Source organism: Pagrus pagrus, assembly GCF_965226575.1.
Source record: "Pagrus pagrus genome assembly, chromosome: 19".
Taxonomy (NCBI): Eukaryota; Metazoa; Chordata; class Actinopteri; order Spariformes; family Sparidae; genus Pagrus; species Pagrus pagrus.
The window spans coordinates 2,058,114-2,085,703 of NC_140203.1; the positions used below are offsets into that span (position 1 = coordinate 2,058,114).

At 42.1% G+C, this 27,590-nt stretch overlaps 1 protein-coding gene across 1 annotated transcript; it reads left to right on the forward strand.

The window, feature by feature from the left end:
- On the forward strand, positions 1–27,590 carry cwc27 (CWC27 spliceosome associated cyclophilin). The gene is made up of 14 exons (XM_084383798.1): positions 1–188; positions 458–554; positions 1,775–1,887; positions 2,002–2,145; positions 2,645–2,743; positions 2,835–2,938; positions 3,408–3,477; positions 3,791–3,870; positions 3,973–4,009; positions 4,098–4,270; positions 14,956–15,059; positions 21,802–21,911; positions 22,009–22,112; positions 27,091–27,590. The coding sequence occupies exons 1-14, from the start codon at positions 147–149 to the stop codon at positions 27,251–27,253; spliced, it is 1,440 nt and encodes a 479-aa protein (XP_084239924.1). The 5' UTR covers positions 1–146; the 3' UTR covers positions 27,254–27,590.

Here is a 27,590-nt window from a genome sequence, read left to right on the forward strand (position 1 = left end):
TTGCCAAGATGGCTGTTGATACAAAAGTAGGATTTTTGTCGGTTGTAAAGCAAAACAATTAAACATTATCTTCTGTTTTATGTTTTTAATCACCAGACGGTGTAAAATACACAGTTTTCTGCTGCAGCGACGAACAAAACGGCAGAATGAGTAATATTTACATTCAAGAGCCGCCAACAAATGGAAAGGTGAGCGAGACTTGCTGCATTTTTAACTTCCACTTCATCCTCTCAAACAACTCTCCTCTGCTTTATCAGTTTATAACTTTAACGAGTTAGAAAGATTAAATTATGATAAAATCACTGATGACGTTCATTGTATGTCCTGTAGCCTGTTGACTGTGTCAGCCCGGATGTCAGGGGTTGGAGAACATTGTGCTCACCTGTCTGGATGTAAATGTGAACATGTGGTTAAAATTTATATTTTGATGTTCTACTGTCTGATCGTTTCTTCTCAGGTGCTGTTGAAGACCTCAGCAGGTGACATTGACATTGAGTTGTGGTCCAAAGAGGCTCCAAAAGCATGCAGGAACTTTGTGCAGCTGTGCATGGAAGGTAAACCTGATGACACTAACCTGTCCTCTCAGTGGTGGCAGGGCTGCTTTTGTACCAGAGCTGCAACAAAGTCAACCAACTGTCAGCTGTTAAATGATTCACTCACTGTTTTTTTATAATCAATAAATCTGTTTGAGTCATTTTTACGAAAAACTGTAAAAATTCTCTGATTCCAGCTTGTTAACTGTGAATATTTTCTGGTTTCTTTCCTCCTCTATGCTGACATCTTTCACCATTTTCTGACATTTTATAGACCAAACAACTTCTCGATTAACTGAAATCAACAGGGAAAATAGATCTATTTTGTACTTCGCAATACATTTCTGCATCCATGTTGAGATTCATGAGGGAGTCTGCCTCTAATGACCACTTTGAAACAGGACATGTTTAAATTAATCATAAGTTTTCTGGGGTGCCCTTTAATTTTAATTCTCTGATATGATAGTGCTAGTAATTTAAATAATGCATTACCAAATTATCCCCTTTATTATATTCTAAAATTACATTAAAATATGTATTTATCACACTGATGTGAGGGGCAACAGTTGGGGCATCATTCATTTCTTTAAAGAAAGCCACTGTGATTTAAAATATGGATTAATGCTTAATGTTAAAATTTAATATTTCATTACATTACAGTTTTGGTTACACACTTTAGATAGTAGTCTGACAAATTTGTATTTTTTTTCCTAATAATTCTCTCAGCAAGCCCGAGGTGTGATGATCCATTCATTACATCATTACATAAAAATGTAATATGGAAGAAGTTAATAGATCTTTTTTTTCTCAAACACAGCTTTGGTTACTTCACTTTTGGCATTTATTGTCAGTAATTCTTTATTTTACGGATCTATAAATTTCCTGGAATCAACTAATAATTTTAATAATATAATAACATGTAATTTGGTATTAATTATGGGGAAAATAATGTTGTTAAAAGAAAAGCTACATTTAAATTCAGTATTAATTAATCAGTGACTTATTAGATGCTTTATTATCCTCTAATGTTGACTTTAATGCTCGCCTGCAGACAAATGAGCAGCTGGGCACCGACTGAAACACCAACAATGAGCTGCAGTTAAATAGTTGGATGTCTACCAGCTGAATACTGTCTCTATTTTCTTTGTAATTACTCCCAATTTGCAGTTATTTCCAGGAAACTCCTTGGAGATTGTTCAGCAGTCTCTGACCTTGTTGTCCAACATTTCTCTCTCCGCTAGGTTACTATGACGGCACGATATTTCACCGAGTGGTGCGTGAGTTCATTGTTCAGGGGGGAGATCCCACGGGGACGGGAACAGGTGGAGAGTCCATCTACGGCCGGCCGTTCAAGGTCAGACCGCTTCTCTGCTTCTGGTTTAATCATTCTGTATAATAAATATTAAAACTAACAACATTTTTAAGCATGAAGAATAAAAAGATCATCGTCTTATTTTTTTACTTTCAGGATGAGTTTCACTCCAGACTGCGCTTCAACAGGAGAGGTTTGGTTGCCATGGCAAACGCCGGGCCGCACGATAACGGCAGTCAGTTCTTCTTCACTTTGGGACGTGCAGATGAACTCAACAATAAACACACCATATTCGGGAAGGTAAATATTTCTTCTGTGTGTTCAGGTCTATCTGGACCAGGACCTGATGTCTGACACAGGACTTTACTATCTGGGAGTTTCTCTTAATTCAGGGGTGTAAGAACACTGGGATGGACTCACAGACAGAAACAGGAACATTCACATATGATGCACATATTTTAATTTTTTTTTGTATTTCTCTCTATATATAGTTTTATAGTATAAAGCATATATCTTTATTTTAATTTTTTTAATTCCATTTTATACTTTTAATTCCGTTTTCATTTGATTGATCTTATTCTATATTCTGTATTTACTTTTTTCTGATTCTAATGTCTTCGTAAGCCTCTAAAAGGAAAAGTTATTAATTAAATAAGTTGAATAAAACCTGGTTTCCTCCATCCCGGATACTAAACGGGCGCTGCACCTGAGAGCAGTGTGCTGTTGTTTGCCTGCATCGATGAACCTAAAGTGTGCTTGACTATTTGTGTTTTGTTCTTTTCCAACGATCTCGTCGCAGGTGACAGGAGACACAGTTTACAACATGCTCAGATTAGCAGAAGTTGAATGTGACGACGACGAAAGACCTTTGAATGCCCACAAGATCAAAACAGGCGAGGTATTTCTTCTTCTTCCACTTATATTATTTGCTCGACAACTCTTGTGGGATTTGTGTTTGTGATGTAAAACAAACCTTTCGTCTCCTCCAGGTGCTTCATTCTCCTTTCGATGACATCATACCTCGTGAATCAAAGAAAGCCAAGAAGGAAAAAGATAAAGAGGAGGGAAAGAAGTCCCAGTCAAAGGCCACGAAGTGAGTCCTCACACTTCACCTCCATCTTTCTGACTGGAACACTGGAAGCTTTTTCTCTTGTTTATTTTCCTTCTTTATCATTTTTTATTGTTTCACGTAAACTTTATTACATCACAGCCAAAAAACTGGAAAAACTTTGTTGCAAATATCCATCAAGATACTTCATATGATGCTTTAAATCAGCTTCACTAATCATCCAAGATTCTTCATGTGATTCCCATTAAAAAGGTTTTACTACAAGAAGCCGAGTATTCAGAGTATTCTGGCACAACTTCACCTTCCAAAGTGCACGGAGAGGAGAAAAAGTCAACACTTGCAGGATATAGAACAATTTTATTAGACTCGTTTCAACTCGTGGCCTTCATCAGGGTCATCTTCAGCCTCATTTGGTTACTGAGCTAATTATTTATTGCTACACAGCTTAATGTGTTTTCAGTATGAGTGTCAAACAGTGTGTTGATTTTCGTAGGAACTTCAGTCTGTTGTCGTTTGGAGAGGAAGCTGAGGAGGAAGAGGAGATGGTGAATCAAGTCAGCCAGGTACTGAAGCCTATAACGAGTCTCTCTGCAGCCTGCCAGTTAAACAGGGGTGAAATTATTATTTTTGTCCGTCTGTTCACTGTCAGACACAACAACGAACAGGGAGTATCTTGTTTATTGTTCCTGAACAGTCATTATTTGGCCTCAGTTTCCACCAAGTCATATGATCACGTAAATAAACTTGTGAATGTAAATTTTGGTTAATTAAAGATAATTGTAATAATGCTGAATTTAAATGATTTTCTATTAAACTGAAATGTAAAACGTTGTAAAATGTGGAAACAAAAATCAGTTTCATATTTCTGTTCTTTAGACGTTTAAGGGAAAAAGCAAAAGCAGCCACGACCTTCTGAAAGATGATCCCAGACTGAGCTCCGTTCCAGCAGTCGATAAGTACGTACAGTGACTAATTAATTAATAACGACACAATAACATCTTCTCCTGCGAACGTAATCCTTCTCTCTGTCCAACATTAACCTGTACTTTACTTAAAAGGAAAAAGAAGAAGGGGGCGTCAGGAGACCCGGCTGAGGTGAGTCAGACATGCTGTAAAAATGAAAAACAAAATTCTGAAACAAAGTCGCTTTTCTCTGATTCAATTTTTTATCCGGTTCTTCCAGTCGGACGATGAGGTTGAGGGTGATGTCGACGACGAGGATGCGGATGAAGAGTGCGACCCGGAGAAGAGAGAGAAGATGAGAGAGCTCATCAGTAAAAAGCTGCAGAAAGACAAAGGAGCAGAGAAAGCGACGGAGCTCGGCGAGGACGAGCGAGGGAAGAAGTCCAGCCGCAGGTACGACTGAACGCTTCCGACACAACCTTAGCAGTCGGCTGGATTCTTGCCACATTACAGCTTCAGCAGGATCATGAAGTCGGTGTTTCTCTTGTAATATGGTGTAACGCCCTGGTGGGGGAGCTGTTGATCTGTGTAACACAAAGAAGAGATGAACCACTGAGTTCGATGAGACGAGCTCAACTTTTATTTTTCTGTCTAGCAGAGTTTATTAAAATCCACAGAGAGAGGAGCAGTTCTAATTTAATGAGCTTTACTGGCATGAAAAGACAAAGTGAACAAATATTAGTATTGATAACAGTAATAAGCACATCAGTTATATATAACTAATAATGATAAGTTTAGCTTTCTGAACAAACACAAACCTTATTAAAGACGAAGATGTGATTCAGATATGACGGAAACGATCAAACAAACCAACAACAGCGGTCAGTTGTTTTATTATTTATTCACATCACTGAGTTCTGGCTGCATTTAATGGTTATTGTCGGTCAATCTGAAGATTAATCTCGTGATTTATTGGTTAATCATTAGTCTTCTACAGCGTCGTCTTCAAATGTATTTTGTTTCACTTACAATCCAAAAAATATCCCCAAATATTCCATCCACTGTCCTGTATGACACAGCAAAGCAGCATGTTCTCACATTTGAGAAGCTTGAATCTGGAAAAGTTTGGTTGTTTTTGCTTGAAAAATGACTTCAAGGATTAATCAATCATCAGAGTAGTTACCAGTTGATCCGCTAATCGTTTCAGCTCCACACTGAGTCAATCTGGAAATATTACAACCACAAAAACAGATTCAGAAGAAATGAGCATGATTCATGTAATATTCAGACCCTGTTAGCACTCAGACACACTAAGAACAATCATTAACATGTTTTAATTACTGCCCCTCGGCAGGAAGTTAGTCTCTCCGCAGCAGTTTTTGTCTGTGACGAGCTCGTGGTTGGACCTCAGAAGCAGTTTGATGCACAGATTGATGTTCATCAGCCTGTAATTTAAAACATGTGCATCACTCAAATATCGCACATTTTTCTGTTTACAAGCAGACAACCATAACAGTCAAATGATGCAGAAACCTTCAGAAAAGGCCGCCGTTGCAGTTATATAGCTGGGCACAAAAATGAAGTGTAAACACAGCCGTCGTGTTTTCAGATGTCAGCTGAAGAATAATCTTCCAGGTCTTTAGACGGGAGCGTGACCTGCGTATGTGTCCGGTATATACTGATGTAATTTAGCATTATTTCATTCATGGTTACGTTAATTGTTTCAGCACACTGATTGTATTTTAGACAATGAATTTTATAGTTAAACTGTATCCTGCCTCCGTTACATATCGTGTGTCTACATCAGCCGATATATCAACATTGGAATGATTACTCTCTAATATCATGTCTGTCTGGCTCTTCTTTAGACTGCGGTTAATATGCAGACAGCAACGGGTGAAGAAAGCTTATAGTTCATTAAAAAGTAGTTCCTGGGAATAAAACTTCCGGGTACTTGGTCCTCAAAAATACCCTAATCATGAACAGCACTTTAGAGATCTTGACAGCAGGATTTCATGAACACTGCGCTCCTCGTGTCTTCGTCATCAACGTATCCTCCAGTTTCTACACATGCACACGTCTCAGTGTGTAGCTCACTGGACCAACATCAGTGGACCTGCGATTTGAAAACAGGAATGTTGGCTCTCAAACCAAATTACTTACTGCGCCGCAGTCGAGGCAAACAGTACGTCTGTCTGAGCCAACGTGAAGGTGAGAGTGGAAGGTGATGGTGTGTGAGACAACATTATTCTGAAAACGAGCCGAGAGAGGGATTTATCTTTCATCTCTCTTTGATGTCAGACAGTTATCTCTCCTCCATATCCTCCTAACAGGTAGCCCTCAACACACATAATCAGCATACCCTTCTCTCATTAGTGCTAATGGGATAAGGAGTGTGGGCCCCCAGTCAGTGTGTGTGTGTGTGTGTGTGTGTGTGCGCGCCCTGACTGACAGCCAGCCCAATGCAGGCAGACTGTAGTATATTAAACACAAGCGCAGATTGTTTTGCTACAAGAACTGTAACCCAACACAGTGGTTTGTCTTGGCAGGGAATCAAAGAGCAGGCTGGTAGGTACAGTGTTAGTCCGGGACAAAGGGGGCATTGTTGCAGGGTGAGCTCTGCTCTCCCACTGTTGCTTTGCTTTGAGCTTTCAGCTGCTCTGAGCGCGAGGACGAACACCAACTGGTATCTAGTCACCTGGGAAAAAAAGGAGAGAGGATGTCAAAGCAGCCACTTTTCTCAGTTCTGTGTCATTGACTTTAACTAATGCAGGACTTTAGTTGTTTGTTCTTGCAGATCAGCACAGGGTTAGTACAAAGTCCTGAAAAGTTTGAATATACTTGCTGGATTTTCAACATAAGCTGGTGTTTCATCGACACAGTCATGTAAACAAAACATCTTTGGATATTTAAAGGAGACTTATTCTGCTGTTTCATTCATTATAAATGTTCTTGTGCATGTTAAAGGTCTTGAAAGTTAAAAAGATTAAAGTCCGCACCATCAGAAGCTTCTCTCTCCCACAGAAAGCACTGCTCCTGAAACGGCTCGTCAGTAGTCCCGCCTTTAATTCCATTACTTTATGACATCACACTACATCACTATGTCACACATTTGCATAATTTATGCCTAGCAGCTAGTTTGGCTCATAAAAATGTATTTAGCACAGCTGCTCTGTTGTTGTGAGCGGTGCTGGCTCAGGCGTGTGTGAGCCGACCAATCAGAGCAGCCTAGATCACTGTGGGCGGGGCTAAAACAGAGCGTTTTAGTCGGAGGGCGAATACAGTGCTGCAGCACTGGACAGGATGAGAAAACTGATGTTTTTTGAGCATTAAAGCATCTAAACCTGTTCTAGTATTAACCTTAAATAAAATTATGGACTTCAAAATGAGCATAATGTCTCCTTTAAAATAAAACAACCATCATCAACATGACGTCAAAATTAGCAACAATTAAATATTCATGATCAAAATGTGTTAATCAAAGTGAAAGTGAACAGCTGAAGTGTCTCGTGTTGATAATTGTCTTGATGTAATGAACAAATATTCTTGTGTAGTGTCTCCCACTAAAGCGCGTTCGAATAATAGTTTTATATTAAAAGTTTTATTGCTTTTAGTGCCTTTAAAATTACGTTTAATTTGAAAATATTGCCGTCAGTTATAACTACATGAAACACACCGTTATCTTTAGTAAACTTGGGGATTTCTCTGGTTTAAACATTGTTGGAAACATTTGGGATGATGTAAGTACACAACTCAGAATTTTAATGCAGAAATGTTGCCTTTAACAAACTGTACGTACTCGGTGTACAGTGTGTGATATGTGCGGAGGACACTTCTCTGCAGTGCACTCAGGCCTCGGTTGGGGGAGGATTTACAAAGCTGATTGTATCTTTTTTTCCTCCTCAAAGTCAAGGCTGCTGAGACAACCTTGAAATTCGGAGTCTCCCTGAAACCAAAATAGTTTTTACATCAGGTCAGAAGTATCTTACGCTGCCTCTCCAGCCGCCAGATGATATTCCACTGCAATATTCCATGATTGCAAAATGCTTGGACTTGTTCACATTCACGAGCGAGTTGCCAAATAATGGCGCACTGTACCTGAACCGAGAGGAGAGTCACGATCGATCGACACAGATCCTGTTTATACTGAGTTTGTCTCGACTTGCTGTGATGTTTTGATGTTAATGCTGGTTAAGCTTTTGTGCTCACAGTTTGACACTTCTTTTATGTTGCTATTGATCAAGTCTGGTTTCTGCCGTGTCTGAAGTAGGCCTCTTTAAGGGAGGGGGCTGCTTTATAAAAGACACTACTGAATGAAGTCCCAAAAGCAGTGTATGTGGTAGTCGCCACTTTTGTTAAACCCGACGGGGCATGACTGGGGAAGCAAAACGCTTCCATATGGCTGTGGGACACAGTGTGAGCTGCTTCTGCCAGCAGGGCCTGGCTCCCTCTGCTGTCTCTGCTAATCGCTTTTCAGTTAGTGCAGGCTCGAGATAATGACAGCGCTGCACTTCCTGTTATTTATATCACTTGTTATCTCATACTTATATACCGTGTGTACACTATGAACACAGTGAGGCTTTAAAAACCAAGGTGCTGTCAAGATTTATCACATCGTCCTTCACAGTACGTCATTAAAACAATAACTAAATAACTGTGTGTGTGTGTGTGTGTGTGTGTGTGTGTGTGTGTGTGTGAGAGTGTGAGAGAGAGAGAGAGAGAGAGAGGGAGAGAGAGAGAGACTGTGTGATAAAGTTGATCTCTTTGATTATTTTCATTAATAATTAATCAGCAGTTTCTCAAACAATTGTCTGGTGTGTAAAAAATCTGAAAAACTAACTTTAAATCGAGGAATCTGTCCGTCTGTTACTCGTATATCTCGAGAAACGTTTTTTCTGATCTGCTTCACACTTGGCATGTTTGTTGCTGAGGACCGGAGGAAGTGCAGCGTCAAATTTGTTGCAGTTTGGAAACATAAATACATTTTGAATAGACCGTAAACACCGCTATGTGCAGCTGCAGGGGGCGTGTCCTCAGCGCTCTGGCACGTGATCCCTCTCACGTGATCTCATGGGGAAGCAGACATAAACAACTTGCTGTAGTAAAAGCAAAAGGTTACACAAGTCTGGACGCAAGATTTTAAGTTTCTGTCAACATTAGTATGCTAGCTAACGTTAGCCTCAAGGGCTACAATGTTTGTTATTGTTTGGCAGCACCGTCAGCTGCTCCAGGACGCCTCTCTCATTGGTTCTTGTGATCCTTCTCGGAAAGTTTGGATGTAATCATCCAGATTTTAAATCGCAAATTTTTTGGGCGACCTCGACGAGTCTGTGAGCTTTTCAGAAGTCAGTTTTGTAGATCCCCGGCTGACATGTTGAAATTAATTGTTATTTCTGGAGAAACAGCCCAAATCTAAAGATCTTTGGTATCATAAAAAACTTAGAAAACCAACAGAAATTCACATGTGAGAAGGTGGAACCAGTACATTCAGTTCTCAGAACTTGCTCTGAATTTGTGGAACGATAAAGTGATTAATTACATGACTCCACTTAAAGTCAATAGACAATAATACGGAGTTATCGCCCAGCTCGTGTCAGGACTGTAAACTCTAGTTAGATAAGACATTGTTGTTTCAACGACCTGCAACGCTCTGAAAACTCAGTGTTCCCTCTGATTGTGCTGTGTGTCTTAATTAGCGTTGCCACTAGCGATTATATTCATCATATGCTATTTAATGTCGGAAACTAGTGGAAAAGAGTAAGTTCCCAAATCCTGAGATGACGTTTTTAAATGTTTGTTAGTTTTAGTCTGAGAAAATGACAACGCGTGAATTTTTCATCAATCGATTTTAAGATTAAGTGAGTGATCGTTACAGTTCCAGTCTTCATGTTATTGTTTCTGAATTTTGGCTTTCTGCCACGTTGCTGTTTGAGAAATAATCCTTCTCACCTTGTGGACGGTGTAACCTAAATGGGACATCAGACACTAATTATCCTGCCCGAGTGGCCGTACCCCCGGACGGTGCGTCACTCTCTATTAATTGGCTGCACCTGTCTCTTGTCATCGGTCATAACCCAACGCGTTCGCAGGGAAAGGTTGCAGAGATCAAGAAAGCATTCAGCGCTGCTTTTGTGCAGAAAACTGCTTGAGATAATCCAGTTCTTGGCAGCGGGATTGTGTATGTTTTGGAACTGCCAGGTTTACACATCTCTGGCCCACTGTAGCATGTCTACCCCATATGGGGCATTTCGCTGGCTGGAAACAGCTCCAGACAGCGATGCATGTCTAGGACGAGGGGGTTAAGACTTTTTTGAAAATGAATAAAAAAGCAGCAGAACACCAGTTGGACTGCGATCAACGTCAACATTTGGAAATGTGCACGTTTGCTGTGTGTTTTTTCTCTCAAACCGTTCTAGAGGAATAGAAAATTCCCGACCGAATGTAAGCGATATAAATGATAACAGAAAACACTTTCTTCCATGGCGGCTCACTGACAGAAGGACGAAGGATCTGGTCGATAATTGCGAAGGCAGATAAGCCGCTCTAAAAGAGGAACCTTGGTCCACTGCGTGGGTAATGTGTTGGTCCAGATCACTCTGCAAAGTCATGCAAATTCCTGTGTTGAGGTTGGATTCCTCCACTCCAGCTCACAGTTCTCCTTGGCTTTTGACCAAGCCATGGAGTGCCCCCTGAGGGGAGTTCACCCAGCCATCTTGTTATTCTAGCACATTCATCCACATCACTTGCTCAGTCGTTAGACTGGTTCGAGTCCACCGTAGCAGGGAGAAGCTGCTGCTGCCATCCCTGTGGTGTACTTACTCCAAATAAGACTTGGGTGTTAAATTTTTCTTTTAAATATACACTTGTGATCACGCTGCGGCTGTATTTTAACTTAAAACCCTTCGACTTTATCAGTTATTACATTTCGTGAAGGCTGGAAAAATGAGAATCCAGAGAAATCCAAAAAAGGCAAAGCACGCCTGCTTGTCCATTTTGGAAAACGATTGAATTTTTGATGAACCATACAGTCATCGCCGTACTATTTTTAAGGTTGTCGAATTCCTGTGTCAGCCTCAGACTCCTGCCAGACACTGGAGTATTAAATGCAAGGTTCTGAATCATGAGAGAGTTTCTTGGTCTCCTGCCAATCACTTCATATGCTTTCTTTATGAAAAGTTAATCATCCACAGCTCTCCGGGTTTCACTGTTTCTGAATTTTCTGAAAGAGTGACAGTAGCTGGCAGACCCGGGCCACTCAGACGAGACGGGATTCACAGAAAGGATTCATTATGTGTCAGCTTTGCCCCTTTTAGCCAGTTTATCAGTGTCTTTGCTTGGACTAATGTTTTTTTAAATGACCACCAGAGTCTCCTTCTGGATACTAAACTCAAAGCTCGGGTCGGTGAGTGATTTGAGAAGCATATTCCAACAGCAATCAATGAATCAAATGCAATGACAACTAGAAGATAAAAATCTTTGGCTCACGCTGGCTCTAATTAGCTCATCTAATCGTTTCTTTCAGAAATGATTAAATGTGCTACCTGTCTGTCTACCTATGTACCTGCACTTTGCACTCATTGTTGCCTTCCTCAAACAAAAGCTTAAAAAATACTCGGCATATAATCCGACAAATTGTGATTCATGTATCCTGGTAAAAGAAACTTGGAGTGTGTAGACACAAAATAATTTGTAGTGTTGTGATGTCAGGGTCTCGGCAGGAATTTGCTGAGCCCCAAGGTGTGTCTTAACAGGTGTTGTCAGGGCTTTTCCTGTCCTTTCTGGCCTCTTTCTCTTTTATTGGCACCGCGGCTGTGCAGCCGATTGTTTGGCTGTTGCCTCGGTTACGTCTCTTGTTTTCCGAGTGGCAGCGTGTCAAGGCAGGCCGAAAAAATGATCACTCAGTCGGTCCAAAGAGTTTTGTCACTGTAGGATGTATGCATGAAGCTTCACCCCTCAGCCTGGAGGAGAGGCTGGACTGAGTCTTGCATCATGTTTGAAGGGTTTTCTCTCCAGGTTTGTGAAAAATGTATGTGCATGTGTTTGGTGGGCGGTTCAGGGCTCCCGCTCCAAGATGATATTTAATTTTTCCCAAAAAATTTAAATTTAATTTCACATCATTTCGGACCTTTATTTTATAGCGGAGAAAGTTGGAAAAAGCTCGAGCCGATAACTCATAAAGCTTAATTGTAAAACTAAAGCTCAGAACTGACTACAACCATTAGATCTGGAAATAAGTGACTCTCAGTTGATTGATTTTAGACTGATTTGAATTAGGTGGTGCACATTAATTTATGATGTGGGAAAACCCTGTTGACTCAGTTAACTTTACTCAAACACACAGAAGTCATGTCAACTGGACAAAATGATGCATCAAACAACAAAAACACAAAATATTGCAGTCCATTAAAACAGCCCTGCAGCAGCTAGTGCTATCATCAGGTTATACAGGAGTTTGTAGTTTGTGCACAGTAATCTAATTAGACATCTACTTCTGTCCCAAGTTCTTCTTTGTGAATGTATTATTGGCTTCTCTTTGCTCGCATGAATTTTGTCTCATTACATAATTTTGCAGCATTTTCCACGGACACAACAGTAACTCAGACAGCAGGTATCTGGCCTCGCTGCACATCTGTTGCCTTGAGAGCTGACGTAGAGGGGCAGTTTTACACATACAGATCAGTTTACTAGTCATGAGGTGCGCTATAAAGCCTGTGAAAACAGTTGTATATTATCGCCTGTGGTTTATTCAGGTCTGTGAAAACAACCTTGGAGACTATGAGCTTTGGAAACTACAAATCTTTACCAAAAAGTTGCATTGTGGGAAGTGTAGGATCCAGCGTTTTAGACACATACTACAGACTAGTGTTGTTGTTTTTAATTTTTAAAGTGTCATAGTTACTGATAATAACAATAACAACTGTGTAACGGTTTTGATACTTATTTTTCCGCAGTATCGATACACCGGTAGCAGCTCTGCTTTCTTGCTCTCTCTCTCACACAGACACACGCTTTATTTTTAAAGGCGTGATCGAAAGAGAAAAAAATTATGTTTCTATAAAGGTGTGATATTTAAAATATGTACTACTGCTCTTCTTTTAGCCAAGAAAAGATAAGAGTTATATCCGGTCGTGTTATAGCCTTGTTACTTTTATCTTTATTTAAGATTTGATGCCCTCAGTGTGTCAGTTATTCTCTGTGGTATTGAAAATGATATCGAATATCGGTATTTTTCAAGGTATTCCAGGATTGTGACAACACCAGTAAAGGTAGGGACCAATGCGATCCAGTCTCATTCACTTATTGGATATCAGTATGTTTCATTTAGAGAGATAGAGATATAAAAGATTCTCTGCGTCGGCTGCAAACAGGATCATGATGACATATTTTAAAGACAGTTATTGTAACTCTTCAATCACCGACTAAACAGACTTTATTTTCATGTCATTTTTCCACAAACTGCGGTAATTAAACATTTTAAGTCTCAGTTAAACTCCATAGGTTTCCCTTTTGATGGGTGGCTTTTACCTGTTATGTGAAATTGTGAATGGCAACTGTAGTCCTTGAGTTGATACATTACTTCGCTCACCTCTGGTTCGACACATCTGAGGATCATTACCATACTGTTTATAAATGGTGTGTCTCAGAAAAGAGGTTTGTTGTCATTGCTCCGAGACAGAGCCGAGCAGGCGACTTCCTCACGCAGGCCAAGTCTGACTCTGCCAACCAGCTCTGCTCTTGGCAACACCGTCTGGATTCAGCTGCAACATTTTTTCTTCAGGAGAAAAAAAAAAAAAAAAGGACTAACAACTGTATGTCTGACTGATTCCTCATGTGTATCCTCGGGAGCAGCAGGGAAGCTAACGAGGAAGAGGCATGACATCAAGTCAGCCGCAGTCGTTAATATTTGCCAAGGCACTTAAAGTTAAAATATCACTCAGTTTGATGCCTCGATGCTTTGCCACAGACGATGTCAGAGAATTAAACAAAGGTAGCACGAGTGTTGGAACGTTAAAACAGGGGAATGAAAGTTCCAGATAAAAGGGAAGAAAAGGATATAAATGAGTGTCAGTCAGGAGAAGCAGATGTAAGAAACAAAGGCAGCCATTGTTTGGTCTGGAGATGCCTCACATGTTTCTAGGCCAGGGGCCCAGACTGTGCAGCTTACCTGTGCTTTGTGGCTCCGCAAGAGAATGGGACAAAAACAGAGCTGTCAGGCAGTACGAAAATATTATCATTTCCTAACATAACATATCTGCTCCGCAACTGGCAGCAGTCTCAATCATGTGAAAGGGAACAATAATCAGCATCGGACTTCTAGCGTTTAGCCTTGCATGAGCTGGGCTTCGGGCCACTTGCCAAGAAGGACGCTACCTTGAGTCGAGGAAGCGAGGATGTGTCTTGGCCTGCTGCTGTCGTCCAGTTAAAGGTTTTATAAGGGTTGTTGGACATGAGCTGTGCCTGTAACACTTAATATTGTGCCACTTGAGGGAGGAAGTATAAAAGGTTTTCATGACTTGGGCAACACACAGAATTTGACAGTTGTGTATTTCATCTATCGCAGGACATTTATGTGGTTTATTGAACACAACATGAAATAATATCACGTGGCTGTCGTCCAGGATGTCGTGCTCTGCTTTACATGCAGATTCCCTGTGCACATATGCTTCAGCATATTCAAGTCACATAACTTCAGTCAGACTACATCAACATCAAAGGCACTGAATTTTGAGAAATACTTTATTAAGTCTCCATCACATTTATTGGAGCAACAAAAGCTTTTAATGTCCATTCTTCATTCTGACCCTTACAGGGTGTTTTATGTTTGCTTTATATACCCACCTCATTAGCCACGAGCTTTATATTGTGAGAGGCTTAACGTCTCAGAACAATTGATGTTTGTTTGTGGAGAACATTCAGTGTAAGATGAAGGTTTTTTCGATGATGTACATGTTTATCCTACAGCAGGAGCCAGTGGAGCCGAGAGGCTGCTTAAACTTTTCTCCATACATTCGTCATGACTGTCTTTTTGTCTGTGAACCTGTTGCTCTGTCATCGTTCTTGTCTGTTACAGGTGTAATCCTTTATAACGGTTATATATGTTGAGTTTAAATTCTTCCACCTCGTTTCTCCCCTCGCAGTGATGAATTGCGGAAAGAGGCGCGGCAGTTGAAGAAGGACCTACAGGCCATAAAGCAAAGGAAAGAGGAGAGTTTGAAACCTGCTGTGGATGAAGTCAAGGAGGGTATGTGAGCAGATTGTATTCCCCTGATGAATGTGTATCACTGTTATTATACTGTGAATTTACTGGTGGTACATAATATATTGTCCATGCACCACAACGAGGTGCATTTTGAAGGATGTTTGAAAAAGGGCTCTTTCACCACACAGCCCCAAGTGTGAACAAAGTCTCTTGGAGGGTGGTCCGTGCTACATTCTCTGCTAATGGACACTAAGACAGGCAACCCTCTGATTTTGTCAATTAGTTGCAGACGTCTATTTTTTTTCCTCCCCAAGGGTCTGCATTTTTGTGTTAAAGCTCACAGAAAATTGCGTGGGTGCTAAATTGTTGAGTGGCCGCCACAGTTGCACATCAAACCCTTTGTGTGTTTGTTAGTTTGCAGCTCTGGCCGAGGCGAGTCTGTGAAGGAAAAAAAAAAAAACCTGCCCCCCAAGATCTCCTCGGGTCTTCACCACACTGCAGTCTGTCATAATGCCGTCAATCTTTGGATTTTTTTGCTGATGCTGAAACACATTTTTGGAAATTACCAAAAACCGCTCCGGCACAGAGGTTAGCTTGAGGTTGTGTTTATATTCTTGTGCAACAAAACAAAACAGTGCGCGGGGGGTTCTGCAGGGACCGGCCTCACTGTGGGATTATCACCAGCCAGAATTTACTAAAAACCATGATGGGCTTTTGTTGCTCAAACATTGTTTTTGTCTCCACAAACACTGATGGTTTTATGTTTTTAAACACTCGGCCCACTCTGGACTTGCTGCTGATTGGTTCAAGATTTCGGGTGAAAGAGCACAAAATACAGCCCTGACATTGTACTTTAATACGAGGATTAACTAAGATTCTGTTGAGTCTGATTTAATGTGTTGCTCTTAGAGATATCTGCATAGAGCTAAGCTGTTTCTATAAACATAAAAGGCAGAAAGAGGCCTTCTCTTAATAGATCCAGTTATAAACTCAAGTGTTGAGTCAGTAACAGCCCGGCATTGTTGCGCCGAGTGGCAGCTGGCCTAAGCTCCTCCATTATCTTACAAGGTATTTAAACTCTGCCAGGCAGGGACCTTTTGTTTTGTGCGTCTCGGGCAGCTTAGCCAGAGGCAGGAGTTTCTTTTAAGAGTTCCTCATTACATCTCTGTGTTGGAAGCAAAAGTTAATTCCATTAGATGGAATTCTTAGATGTCATGGGCCAACGGCCACTGCAGGGGAGACGGATGTCTGCTCAGATGCTGTAAATCTTGAAGCTCAGCTCGGCCACAGAGGAACACTGTGGTGAGGGCTCGTTTTATCTCATCCCACTGGAGGAGCAGCGCACACACACACACACACACACACACATTAAGGCCCACACTGACACTGCCGTCCTTTAAAGCTTAAATCATTCTCCTGGTTCTGCTCTGACCTCTTTGTGGAGGTCGACCTCTGGTCTCATTCCACCCGTGTGCTTCTCAGACTGGTCAGTGGGGCTGCAGGCAGTGTAGGTTTGAGCTTTAATGCAGATAACATTGATTCATCTCCAAACTGCGTGACCGAACTGTCCAAAACCCCAAAAGATATTCAGTTAACTATCGCATACGACAAAGCAAATCAGCAAATCTCAACAATGCAGAGGCTGGAAACGGTGAACAACCTTCTGCTTTTACCTTTTTTGAAGTTAAAATCATCACTTCAGTTTTCATCACATAAATTATTCCTGTAGTCTGGTTTTCTCTCTCTTGGCATGACCGCTGTGCACCAGAGCCAAAAATAAGAGAGCCATTCTGAAACCACTGTCCATTCAACACCCGCCCAGAACGATGTGGCAGCGGTCTTTATCCCACGTAGATATTATACAGGTTATGTCTGTGTGCTCTTGGTGTTTTATTACACTGGTGCCTGATGCATAATGTTGACTTTGTTGCAGCAGAGTGATATTTGAACACACCAATTACCTGTGATCAAGATTAGCGTGACATTTCGCCTACTCGATAGTTTTTGACCGAGTTGATTAACTTCATCTTTGTTCTGTGTTGCTGCATAATCAAAGATGGATCGTTGGTGTTGCCACAGTTGGTCCGCTGTGAGGTTCAAACTTGGCCAAAGACTAACAATCTGATCACGGTGGGCTACGACACTTTGCGCAGGACATCGGTGAATCATAGTTCCAGTTTTGACCCTACAACTGATGAAGTTTGGACGTCCCCGCTGTAAAGGAAGACTGGAAAAAGTAGCTGGAGACTTGTTATAAGACATAAAATCAACCAAATGAATTTGAAAAGACGTTATTTAGACCCTTTTTTTTAAGCGGAAACCTTCACTGTAGCTGCTGAGCTTAAAGCGTGAGAGCGTGTACATAACAAATCAATTTGTCTGGGACCTCAGGAGCTTTGATTACACTGGACAACCTGTGTGGAGCCATTTCATGTTTCTTGTCACGTTTTAAATCAAGTCTCCAGCTGCTTCAGTTGTTTATCAGAACGCTCCAGAAAGTTTCAGAAATGTTCTGTGGACGACGAGACTTCACCTGACTTTCCATCAGCGTGAGGGTGAGGAGATAATGACTACATTTTAATTTTTGGGTGAACTGTTCCTTTATGGTAACGACCAAAAACATCACCACATGCAGTCCTCAGTTCAAAGCAACAAGAGGTCAAAGGTCAACGTCACTGTGACGTCATCACGCTCTGCAAAACCACTTTTCTGGCCATTAATCGAAGGATTGTGATCATATTTCATACATCTGGTCGGATACTGAATCGGTGACTCTCATCTTTGGTGTCCACCATGAAGCTCTGCTGATTATAGAGATGTTCTGTGTGAAACATCCAGGTTTTATAATTTGTAGCTTCTTTGCAGCAACGTCCATATTTGAAGCCTTGTAGTCGACCACAGACTGACTGGTTTTCCTTTTTTTTTTAGCTTCAGGTGATAAAACATAGTCTCTAAGTGAAGACGGCACGTTTCTCACTGGAGGTCATTCACTGGATTTATACATGCGAGCGCTTTCAATCCTTCCAGGTCTTCGCTACATGTATTACTGTATATGAGTCTGGACGGACGTGGATGTAAACTGCGTCTTGACCGGTTGGTGGAGGAAGACGACCACGAGGCGCTGATTCCAGTTGATTGATGATCAGCAGTAATGTTGCCTCACAGCTCGGCGCCGTGCTGCTTCGACTTCTTCTTTGAAACCTCTGATTGTTTAACAGAGAAGAGGAACCTTTTATCCTATAGAAGAAGGCGTTTGTCGTCCACAACAGCCTTTTCGGTTGCTACAACATCAGCAGCTTGATTTGTAGCCCTCCTGAGCCCAGGTGACAGGAGAGGGGAGGAATGTAGTTAGAAAGGCCATCAAACTCAAAGATAGTAGTTAGTGACAACAGCTGGAGAAGGTGATGTGTGTTCCTCCATGTGGGAGGACCTCGGGGGCATCATCAGTCAGCATCCAGCATGTCACAGGCTGCAGCGGGGAGGCAGAGCAGGAGAGGTGACCGGGGGGAGAGATGGAGGGAGATCACTTGTTGGCCTCATAAATCAAGACAAAGAGGTTTCTGCCCCTCGAGCAGCAGAGCAGAGCTGCAGAGTGGCACTCGGATTTCCAGGCCTGTGTTTGCTTTAGTATCCACGGCCTGAAATAATTGCAGCGTTTTCTTAAACGATAGACGTCCTGCGGGAGTGTTGCTACGCTCTTCCTGACGTGAACTATTTCATAAATGCAACACTTTCTCCTCGACGTTAAAAAAAAAGTGACGTCCGCCTGTTACATAAGTGAAATATCTACCAGTACATGAGGGCTAGAACTAACACTTCATTTAAGATTTCAGAAGTTTGCATTTTATATTTCAACTTGATGAACAATCCTCGTCTTTATTATTCGAGTGGAAATCTGCAAACCCTCTTTTCTTTCTCAAAACGTCCAACTGTTCCTTTAATATCGAAGCATTTGTACGTTTAAGGATATTTTTCAGCGAGAGCAGCTGAGTTTAAAGAGACTTGTCTTCATTTTGGAGACACTCGGGCTGAACTCTGACTGTAATTTCTTCACGGCAGCACTAAACTGTTTTATTAAGACGTACACAAGTGGACTCTGTATTTATAATAAAACCTGTGTTTGTTAGTGCTTCAATCTTTATATGTTTGCAAGCAGAATAACAGATGGTCTGTATAAAATCTGGCTTGTCAAACTTGTTTTTATGTATTAATTATCTAAATTCATATATTTTAGCCTCGGGAAGTTTTTTTGTGCCAGAATCTCTGCAGACGGATCAAACTCGGGTCAGTTCAGGTACGCTGCGTCCTTCTTACAGCCTCTTCTGTGTCTTGAGTTTTATTATTCTCCCCGTCTATAAATTAGTAGTTATTAGTAGATCTTCGTAAGCAGTTTATCTTTTCATAGTCGAGTCCTCAGAGACGTCACTCCTGTCGTGATAAACAGCTGCATAAATAAAAAAACACATAAACAGAAGCTCGGCTCTCTGAGACGAGACGAGCGCTGGACTTCAGTGTTTTCTCTGTTGCATCATTTATTTGCTGCAGCTGAATTTGTCACAGTTTGTCCAGCGAGGTGACGCTGTCTCGCCATGTGTGTGTCTGTGTGTGTGTCTGTGTGTGTCTGTGTGTGTGTGTGTGTGTGACATCACATTTTGTTGTGGAAAGCAGTCGCTCCAGCAGCCAGCAGACTGTGCTCACTGTCTGCCACTCTGTGACTTCACAGCCTGAGCACAGTCTGAGCTCGGAGATTTACAGAAGCACGTTAACTGTACGAGACACCGATGTCAGCACGCCGATGGTCTCGTCTCTCCTCTCATTCATGATGACGTCACACACACACACACACACACACACACACACACACACTGCAGAGGTGGAAAATTATTCACCGCGCCGCCGTCAGCGCTGTGACTTCACTCTCCGTGTCATCTGTGAGTGAGTTATGAAACATTTACAGTTTAGACCTTTGTGTTCCTTCAGAGCTGCACATGATCATTATCTTCATTTTCAATTAATTGTTCCAGAGATAAGATGAGAATTTATTGATCCCAGCCTGGAGAAATTCACTTATTAGAGCCGATCAAGAGTCAGAAGCAGAGGGGGGAAAATTAATGATATGATAAAGATGAAAACAAAAAGTGAATGAAACCAAATACAGTTGGGGCTGGGTGGTACGGCCTTGAAATAATATCACAATATTAACGTTAATGAGAACCCAGAAAATCAGTTTAATAAGTTTCCATGCGAGTTGTTTCAGATGAAAATCTGTGCTTAGTGTGAACGCTTTAATAACTGAAACTCACATCACAATGAAACTTTCCCAGTTAATTACTCACGTTACAAGAAAGATTTAAAAAATGTATAATTTTTTTCTGATAATTTATGTTTTACAATGCAAATTAAATCTAATTAAAGGGCATTCTGTAGTTTTGGAGAAGAAATTCAAACTCAGAATTTTGATATTTACAATGTATTTTTTCCATTAGTGAATAAACGAGCTGCTCAGAGGACGATAAGGTCGGGGTGTAGCGCCCGGCTAACTTGAAAGGAGATAAGATAATTTTAGTCTTCGTCTCTTCTAGACTTTCTAAATGAACTCAGACTGAATGGCCCAAGTTGTTGGTGTTTTTCCCGCTCTAGTCTGAAGGAAGACGTTATGTAAAGGCCCAGTGTGTGACCTGCTGTTACTGGTTGTACTGGATCGATCTCTGACACAAGAATTCCCTTCAGGATTAATAAAGTTCTGACTTCTCTCATCTAAGAATAACCCAAAGTCTCAGAACGACCAGAACCATTAAAAAAAAAACTGGACTTTTGTGTGAATGAAGTGAAAAGTCCACGTATGCTCGCGTGTCTCTGTGGAGCATTCGGAGGGTCTCTTCTTGCCTGGGAGCGATCCATTACGTAAGGTTTGGGTGTAAGGTAGCTGCCAGAGAGCGGGCCATCTGTGAGGAAGATAAAGCGAGGGGTGAGTGGGCCGGGGCTCTGCTTCACTATATCTTCGTATGGATCCATGCAGAGCTTGTCACTGTGAGATGAGAGGACTGCCCTGCGTTGCCTCATCGCTTCACCTCTCTTATTATCATGTTCTCAGATCATGTACGGCAGCAACTGTCACAGCTTGACGAGCTTCACCTTCTTTTATCTTTTCTCTCTGATCGTGTTCTGCCCAGTTTTTTAGCTCCTCATCCGTCAAAGTGCCGGGAAGCATGTGAAGCGCTCGTATTTCTTCTCTCCCCACGAATGTTGTCAACTGGGAGCATCAGGGAACTTCTTAATGTCTGAATTCAGTAGTTTTTTTTTTAAATTCTGATTTAATTTCTTTCAAGATGCCTAATTTTAATGTTGGTCAATAACAAGATGTCTGAAAACACATTTCACTGATGTTATTTTACTTTTACCTCCATTTAAATCTGCTTTATTTATGTAAGTTTCTCCTTTGTCCTTAAATTATTACTTATTATTTAATGTTTGTTTAAGTTTTCTGTATTTAATTTTCTATTTTCTTTAATCGAGAATGTCGCGTTATCTGGGACGGGAGGGTTTTTACGGAAAAGCCAATAAATATTTTTCAAAGAAAATGTTTGAAATCTAGAAACATATGAACGATAAGATTGTGAATTAGTACATTTTTAGTACATTTTTAATCATTTTAATGTGTTTTGCGATGGCAGAATCTTTCAGTGGAGTGTGTTCAGTCCCAGACTCAGTTAAAATGCTGTCTGAGGACTTCACGAGATATTTGTATTAGTAATCAGCAGTGACGTCTTTCTCGTCTCTCCAGAGGAGGAAAAGCCGTCCAACGAGGCCGTGGCTGAATATCTGGAGGGGCGGAAGAAGTACGAAGAGCTCAGGAAGCAAAAACTGAAGAAAGGCAAGAACAGAGAAGCGCAGGTAAAACAGCTCGACACAATCAGGAGCCAGACTGGAGAGTCTGTCCTTGTTCAGTTCGTACTGAATACTATATGAATTGTGTCTGATCTCTCGGCAGACTCTGGCCCTCCTCAATCAATTCAAGTCCAAGCTGTCCTCGGCCATCACTGACACTCCGGAGGAGGCCGTGGAGGAGCTGGAAGACGACGACGACAAAGGATGGTGAGTGAGCCTCAAACCATCAAAGATGTAGAAGAGGACTGTTTGTATTTCCTTAGTTTTGTGTTCATCGATCATCACGCAGTCAAAACACTCTTTAAATGTAGCTGCCGTGACTCCTTCAGTCCATCCTGACGGTACAGCCACTTACATTCATGGCTGAGGGACGCAGGCAGCGTTTAGGGCTTTACTGAAGATGAGGTACAACTTTGTTAATCCTGAAGGAAAGTCTTGTGAAAAACACAATCAAGTTATAATATAAAGTGTAAAAGGAGCGAGTGTTGGCATCAGTAACAGAATAACAATGATAAGCATAAAGTTGACTTCGAGGCTCCTTTATGCAAATCAGGGACTTGTAGCCGACTCGCCGCCTCCAGAAACTCACGGAAAAACATCTACACTAACCGTTAACTGTTAAACGACAGAGATTCAGCTGCTGCATGGCTTATTTTTAACATTATACCTTTGACACACATATTAGAGTCAAAGGTTCCAGAAAATAATGTCAACAGCCTTGAAAAAAATCACTTTTTCCATGTTTTTAGGAATAAAAACTATAAATCAGGCTGTGAGTGAAACGAACCGCTCTATAAACCCCTTCAGAACAGAGAGAGGAACAAAACTGGAATGGGTCAGAGTTACGTAACACTCACATACACACCAAAGTGAATGTAAGAGCTGCTGAAGTGGAGATTTTTGCTTAAGAGTCTGTTGAAAAAATATTTTGAGAAAACAAAAGCTACAGATTATGAAATTCTGTCTTTTCTGTCTTTAACGTGCAGATATCAGCATGAAACCTCCACAGCTGATTCCTCATGTTGAGACAATTATTTTTTGTATTAAGTTTTCTGATATTTTATCTTTAAATATGCAAATAAGGACATCTAATTAAATATGCGCTAATTTGTATAAAGCACCAGAACAGAAATCTGAAGTAAAGTAAAAACCTTCATGTGTGTTTTGGACGTTTTCTTTCCGCAAGTCTGAGAGAAGATGAAACGGACCAGCGCGTGACAGGCTGGTGTTTTCACCCGTAGTGTCGCCGCTTAAATGTTAAAATTATTATTATGATTTCTCTTTATCAGCTCACATTTATCTGCTTATGGTTTTTGTTTCAGTTCAGTATTTGTTCCTCTTTCATTGTAACGTCAAGAGCATATTTTCATCAGGGTTTTATGATACACTTGTGTCAAAGAGAAGAAACACTGAGGCAGAATGAAAGCCGGTGCTGTTGAAGCGCTCGTGCTCCGTTTTAAATCACTGACACTGTTCACAGTAGCAGATATTAGCAGCAGCAGTGAGCAGCATGTGAGCGCACCAGAGTCCAGAGTGTTCCTGGAGAGTTCAAGAAGCAGTTTGGCAAACGCTCTGTTTTGTGGACGGTGAAGTTGAAGCATGACAAGTTGGCACGAAAAGGCTTTTTTCATTAGCCTCCGCTGTGTTGTTCCTATTGATACCCTCACTGCGAACACTTGACGGTAAAAGAAACCGTTTATTGTAAAAGTAAGAGGCAGAAAATCATTCTGTGTTTCCCCGAGTGATAAAACTGACCTTTTGTCAGATCCAAAGCTCACTTCAGGTTCTGATAAATGTGTGTCAAAGTTCAAGTCGTGTGTGTGTGTGTGTGTGTGTGTGTGTGTGTGTGTGTGTGTGTGTGTGTGTGTGTGTGTGTGTGTGTGTGTGTGTGTGTGTGTGTGTGTGTGTGTGTGTGTGTGTGTGTGTGTGTGTGTGTGTGTGTGTGTGTGTGTGTCAAGTTTTCGGATTTCAACCCGCAGCCACCAGATTGGCCATCAGGAAATCAGCCCTGACGCTGTGTTTTCCTCTCATATTCTGTTTTTCACCAAAGATCTCAAAGTCTAACTACACAGAGAGGGTTTGAAATGAATACCATGTGTTTGAATGTGAGCAGAAGTGTCTGTGTGTGTGTGAGAGATTTAGAATAACAAAATCTGTAGTTGCTATTAGTCTCCAGAAGCCCCCTTGAAGTGCAGTCCGTGTGTGTGTGTTTGTGCGTGTGTTCTCAATGATTTTGCGCGAGGCCTTGGCTGGCTGTCGGAGCCTCTCCCGGCCTGTAGACACCTCACTGTGCCGCCCCCGCCAGGTATGGCGAGGAGGGAGGGACAGCGGCGGTAGCATAGCAGTCCTAGAAAAACACCAGTGGGAAGTCTGTGCCACTCGAGCAGCGCCGCGAACAGAATGTGGGTTACAACAGGTCAGACATTGGAAGTCAAGTCTGGGCCAGAGGAGGTAAACTATTCCATCTGTGTCTGTGTCTACAAATTCTGACTCTCCCTCCTCCTCCTCCTCCTCCTCCTCCTCCTCCTCCTCCAACACACACACTCTCAATGCAAAGCTGCCCTCTCCTCCTGTACTCCTCAGCTCCCACCCCCTACTTGTGCAAAAGAAAAATAAATTGAGGAAAGGCTTCTGTAGCCTCGCATCATGGCAGCACAGAGTGGTTTTGATAAGCCCCGAACGTCCCGGGTTTCCACATCGCGTCCCGGAGCTGCAGGACTCTGAGGCCGCACGGCCGCCGGGCTGTCATCACCGAGACTGCTAGACAAATTATCAGAGGCGGCCCGCTCACGCTGCAGGAGTCCTCAGGGTCTGCCAGAGTCTAGCCATGACATTCTAGATGAGCTGTCACAACTCCTGCCGATTTCAAATGAACACTGGAGAGAGAGCAGAGCGCGCGCACACACACACACACACACACACACGTCGACACACGAACACACCACGCCAGAGACGCATACCACACGCTACACACGGCAGACATGCCATCAAACACCAAATGTTTTAAAATATACAGCAGGAGAATATACAGTTTCTTTATTTAGTAGCTTGAAACACACACTGGTTGCACGTGAGCACAATGTACACACCCAGACATAAACAGCACGAGGTCACGTAAATATTTCTTCACCAGCAGATAATAAAGACCTGCTGATCATCAGGGAAGCTTCAGAGAACGTGACATGAGGCGGCTCGAGCGAACAAGGGACGCTCCTAACGACTGGAGTTTAGGTTTAGACCAGTCCACTGGAAAAACAAGACAACATTCAGAAAACTGACAAAACTGAGACCATTTTAATCTCCTCGACTCCATTAATGAGGTAATAATACAAACTCAGAAATGTGTATTTTTTCCGTAAGTGAATAAATAAGCTGCTCTCAGAGGAAAATAAGGTCCCAGGACACGTGCATCTTGTCTCTATGACAACACCCGCCGCTTTATGATGGACACTGATCCTTTGAGGTTTACTATCTGCTTTTTATTTGACATCGGGGCATCAGAGCGAGGAGGACGTGGGCGCAAACAAGGCCGAGCGCTCAGAATAAAAGATGCTGGTCGCTGCACCTTTCCTCCGGGTGGCCGCCTGCTGCAGACGCTCGCTCCTCACTGGGAACAATTGGAAAAAACAAGCTGGAGCTCAGAAAAAATACTGTGGACTCTTGTTGTTGGCTTATTTCCATGTGTGGACCCACAAACTGACCTACAGCCACGCTGATAGCACGACTGTAACGCTCTCCTCCACGTCAGAATCCAACATTTTCAGTTACTTCTGGTTTCTCTCCTCTCAGACGACTGTGGGAAGATGTTTTTTAGCCGCTAGCGTGGCTAAAAATGAACGCTTGCGATCGATTAGTCACTCCTGCTTTGTTGTTTAGATGTTACCGATAGCGTTCGCACAGCGGCTGGAGAAATCCTGTCCTGTGAAGAGCCTGACGCTGATATCTCCTGTGAGGAATGTCCTCATTCTGTAATCTGTCTCTGGGGGAAGAGAAACTGACGGGGGAAATGAAAGACACATGAGCGTCTGTTCTCTGGGGACCAGGGCTTTCTCTCAGGACGGTCTCAGAGTATGAGCCTGTAACTGTACATGAACCTCTTGTGTTTACTGAGAGACACAGTTAAATACCTGCTTCAGGCTCCTCTGGCACAGAAAGTTGTCTTTAGTGTTGTTTGTTATATTTTGAATACCAGAATGTGTTGGACGTATTTTGAGGTTTAGTCCAAATGACAAAGTTCAGGCAGTTGGGAAAAGATGTAAACTGTGAAAATGGTCGTTTGTAGTGATGAAGCCCACCTGACGCTGCTCTCTGGTAAAAGTAGAAGTACTGATTCAGCTTCTTTACTCCAGTAAAAGTAATCGAGTACAGGCTCTGACATGTACTCAGAGTATCAGAGTAAAAAGTCTCCCTCTGAAGGACGTCTGTGGTCAAAGCTAACTGAAGCTCACGTCATATTAATATAATTCAAAGACTATTAAAGTTAAAGGTAGAGTCAGTAGGATTTGTCCCAGCTGTTCCTGAACGCACCACAGAGATAGTTGATAGTTGAGTCTCATTCCCAGGACGTGAAATAGCCACATGTTGGGTTGGTAAAGCAACAAAGAGAGAAAATAAGAAACTCTCTGCAGATACGAGACACTAACACGCCTTTTCTCCCCATTCCAGCCTCCCTCTCTGTCTGTTCACGTCTTTGTGTCGTCTCGCTGCGTCTGCCGTGCGTGATGTGCTCTGATAGGTCGACATCAGTCTGGTGATGTTGGGAAGGCGGCGTGCAATGACGCCAAATAACAATAATCCATAATTCACCTCAAATGCATCAAACTAAAGTAACGAGGCTGTTTTGAAGCTGTGAGGAGGAGAAAGTTCAGATGTTTGTGTTCAGATGTAGAGAGGGAAAGTCTCAGAGACACTCAGGTACAGTACAGATACCTGGAGTATTTGTATTTTAAGTTTTCATGCTTTTAATGTTTTATTTTCATCTGTTTGTGAACTTCACCTTCATCTGCCGCTTTTGTTTCATCTTTTTTGAAACTATAAATAAAGTTTCTTTGATAATCACATTGAAATCAAACTGCTCACAGCAGAGGGAGACTCGTCTCTGGGTAAAAGTCCTGCAGGGCTGTGATTTAGTGGATCCTCTGCTGCTGTTCTTTGAACTCTCTCCGCCTCTCTCCTTCTGATTTAGGATGGCCCACGTTCTGCAGTTTGATGAGCAAACCAGAAAAGTCAAGGATGCCAACGTGCACGACGAGGACACCTTCGAGATCTACGACCCGCGCAACCCCGTCAACAAGCGGAGGAGAGAGGAGAGCAAGAAGCTCATGAAGGAGAAGAAGGCCAAGTGGTGAGGTCGCGAGGTCGGAGGTCAGGTCCTGAAGAACTGGTCAAACAGCATCCCGCCTGTCCACTTCAAAACCCACTTCAGACTTTGAACCGGCTCCTGGCTCGAACATCTGGACTGAGGATGCTGACCTGAGCGCTCAGATCCCTGTAATCTGTGATGGACAGGCTTCTCCGTTTGAAACAGCTGCGCCTGGATGCTCATCAGGTTCACTGTGGTCGTAGTAATGAGTGAGGTCATGATTTAATTAGTGTAGTGTTGGTAACTTTTCTACGCCTTCCTGTCTGTTTCTGTTCAGCTTCACTGTGACTGTTAGAAAAAATAAAGAACATTTGTTAACGGTC

Excerpts from the sequence above, each read along its gene's own strand:
- cwc27 (XM_084383798.1), top strand. The coding sequence starts at position 147 with ATGAGTAATATTTACATTCAAGAGCCGCCAACAAATGGAAAG. Across the intron at positions 555-1,774 it reads TGTGCAGCTGTGCATGGAAG|GTTACTATGACGGCACGATA; the intron begins GTAAACCTGATG and ends TCTCTCCGCTAG. Across the intron at positions 15,060-21,801 it reads TGTGGATGAAGTCAAGGAGG|AGGAGGAAAAGCCGTCCAAC; the intron begins GTATGTGAGCAG and ends TCGTCTCTCCAG.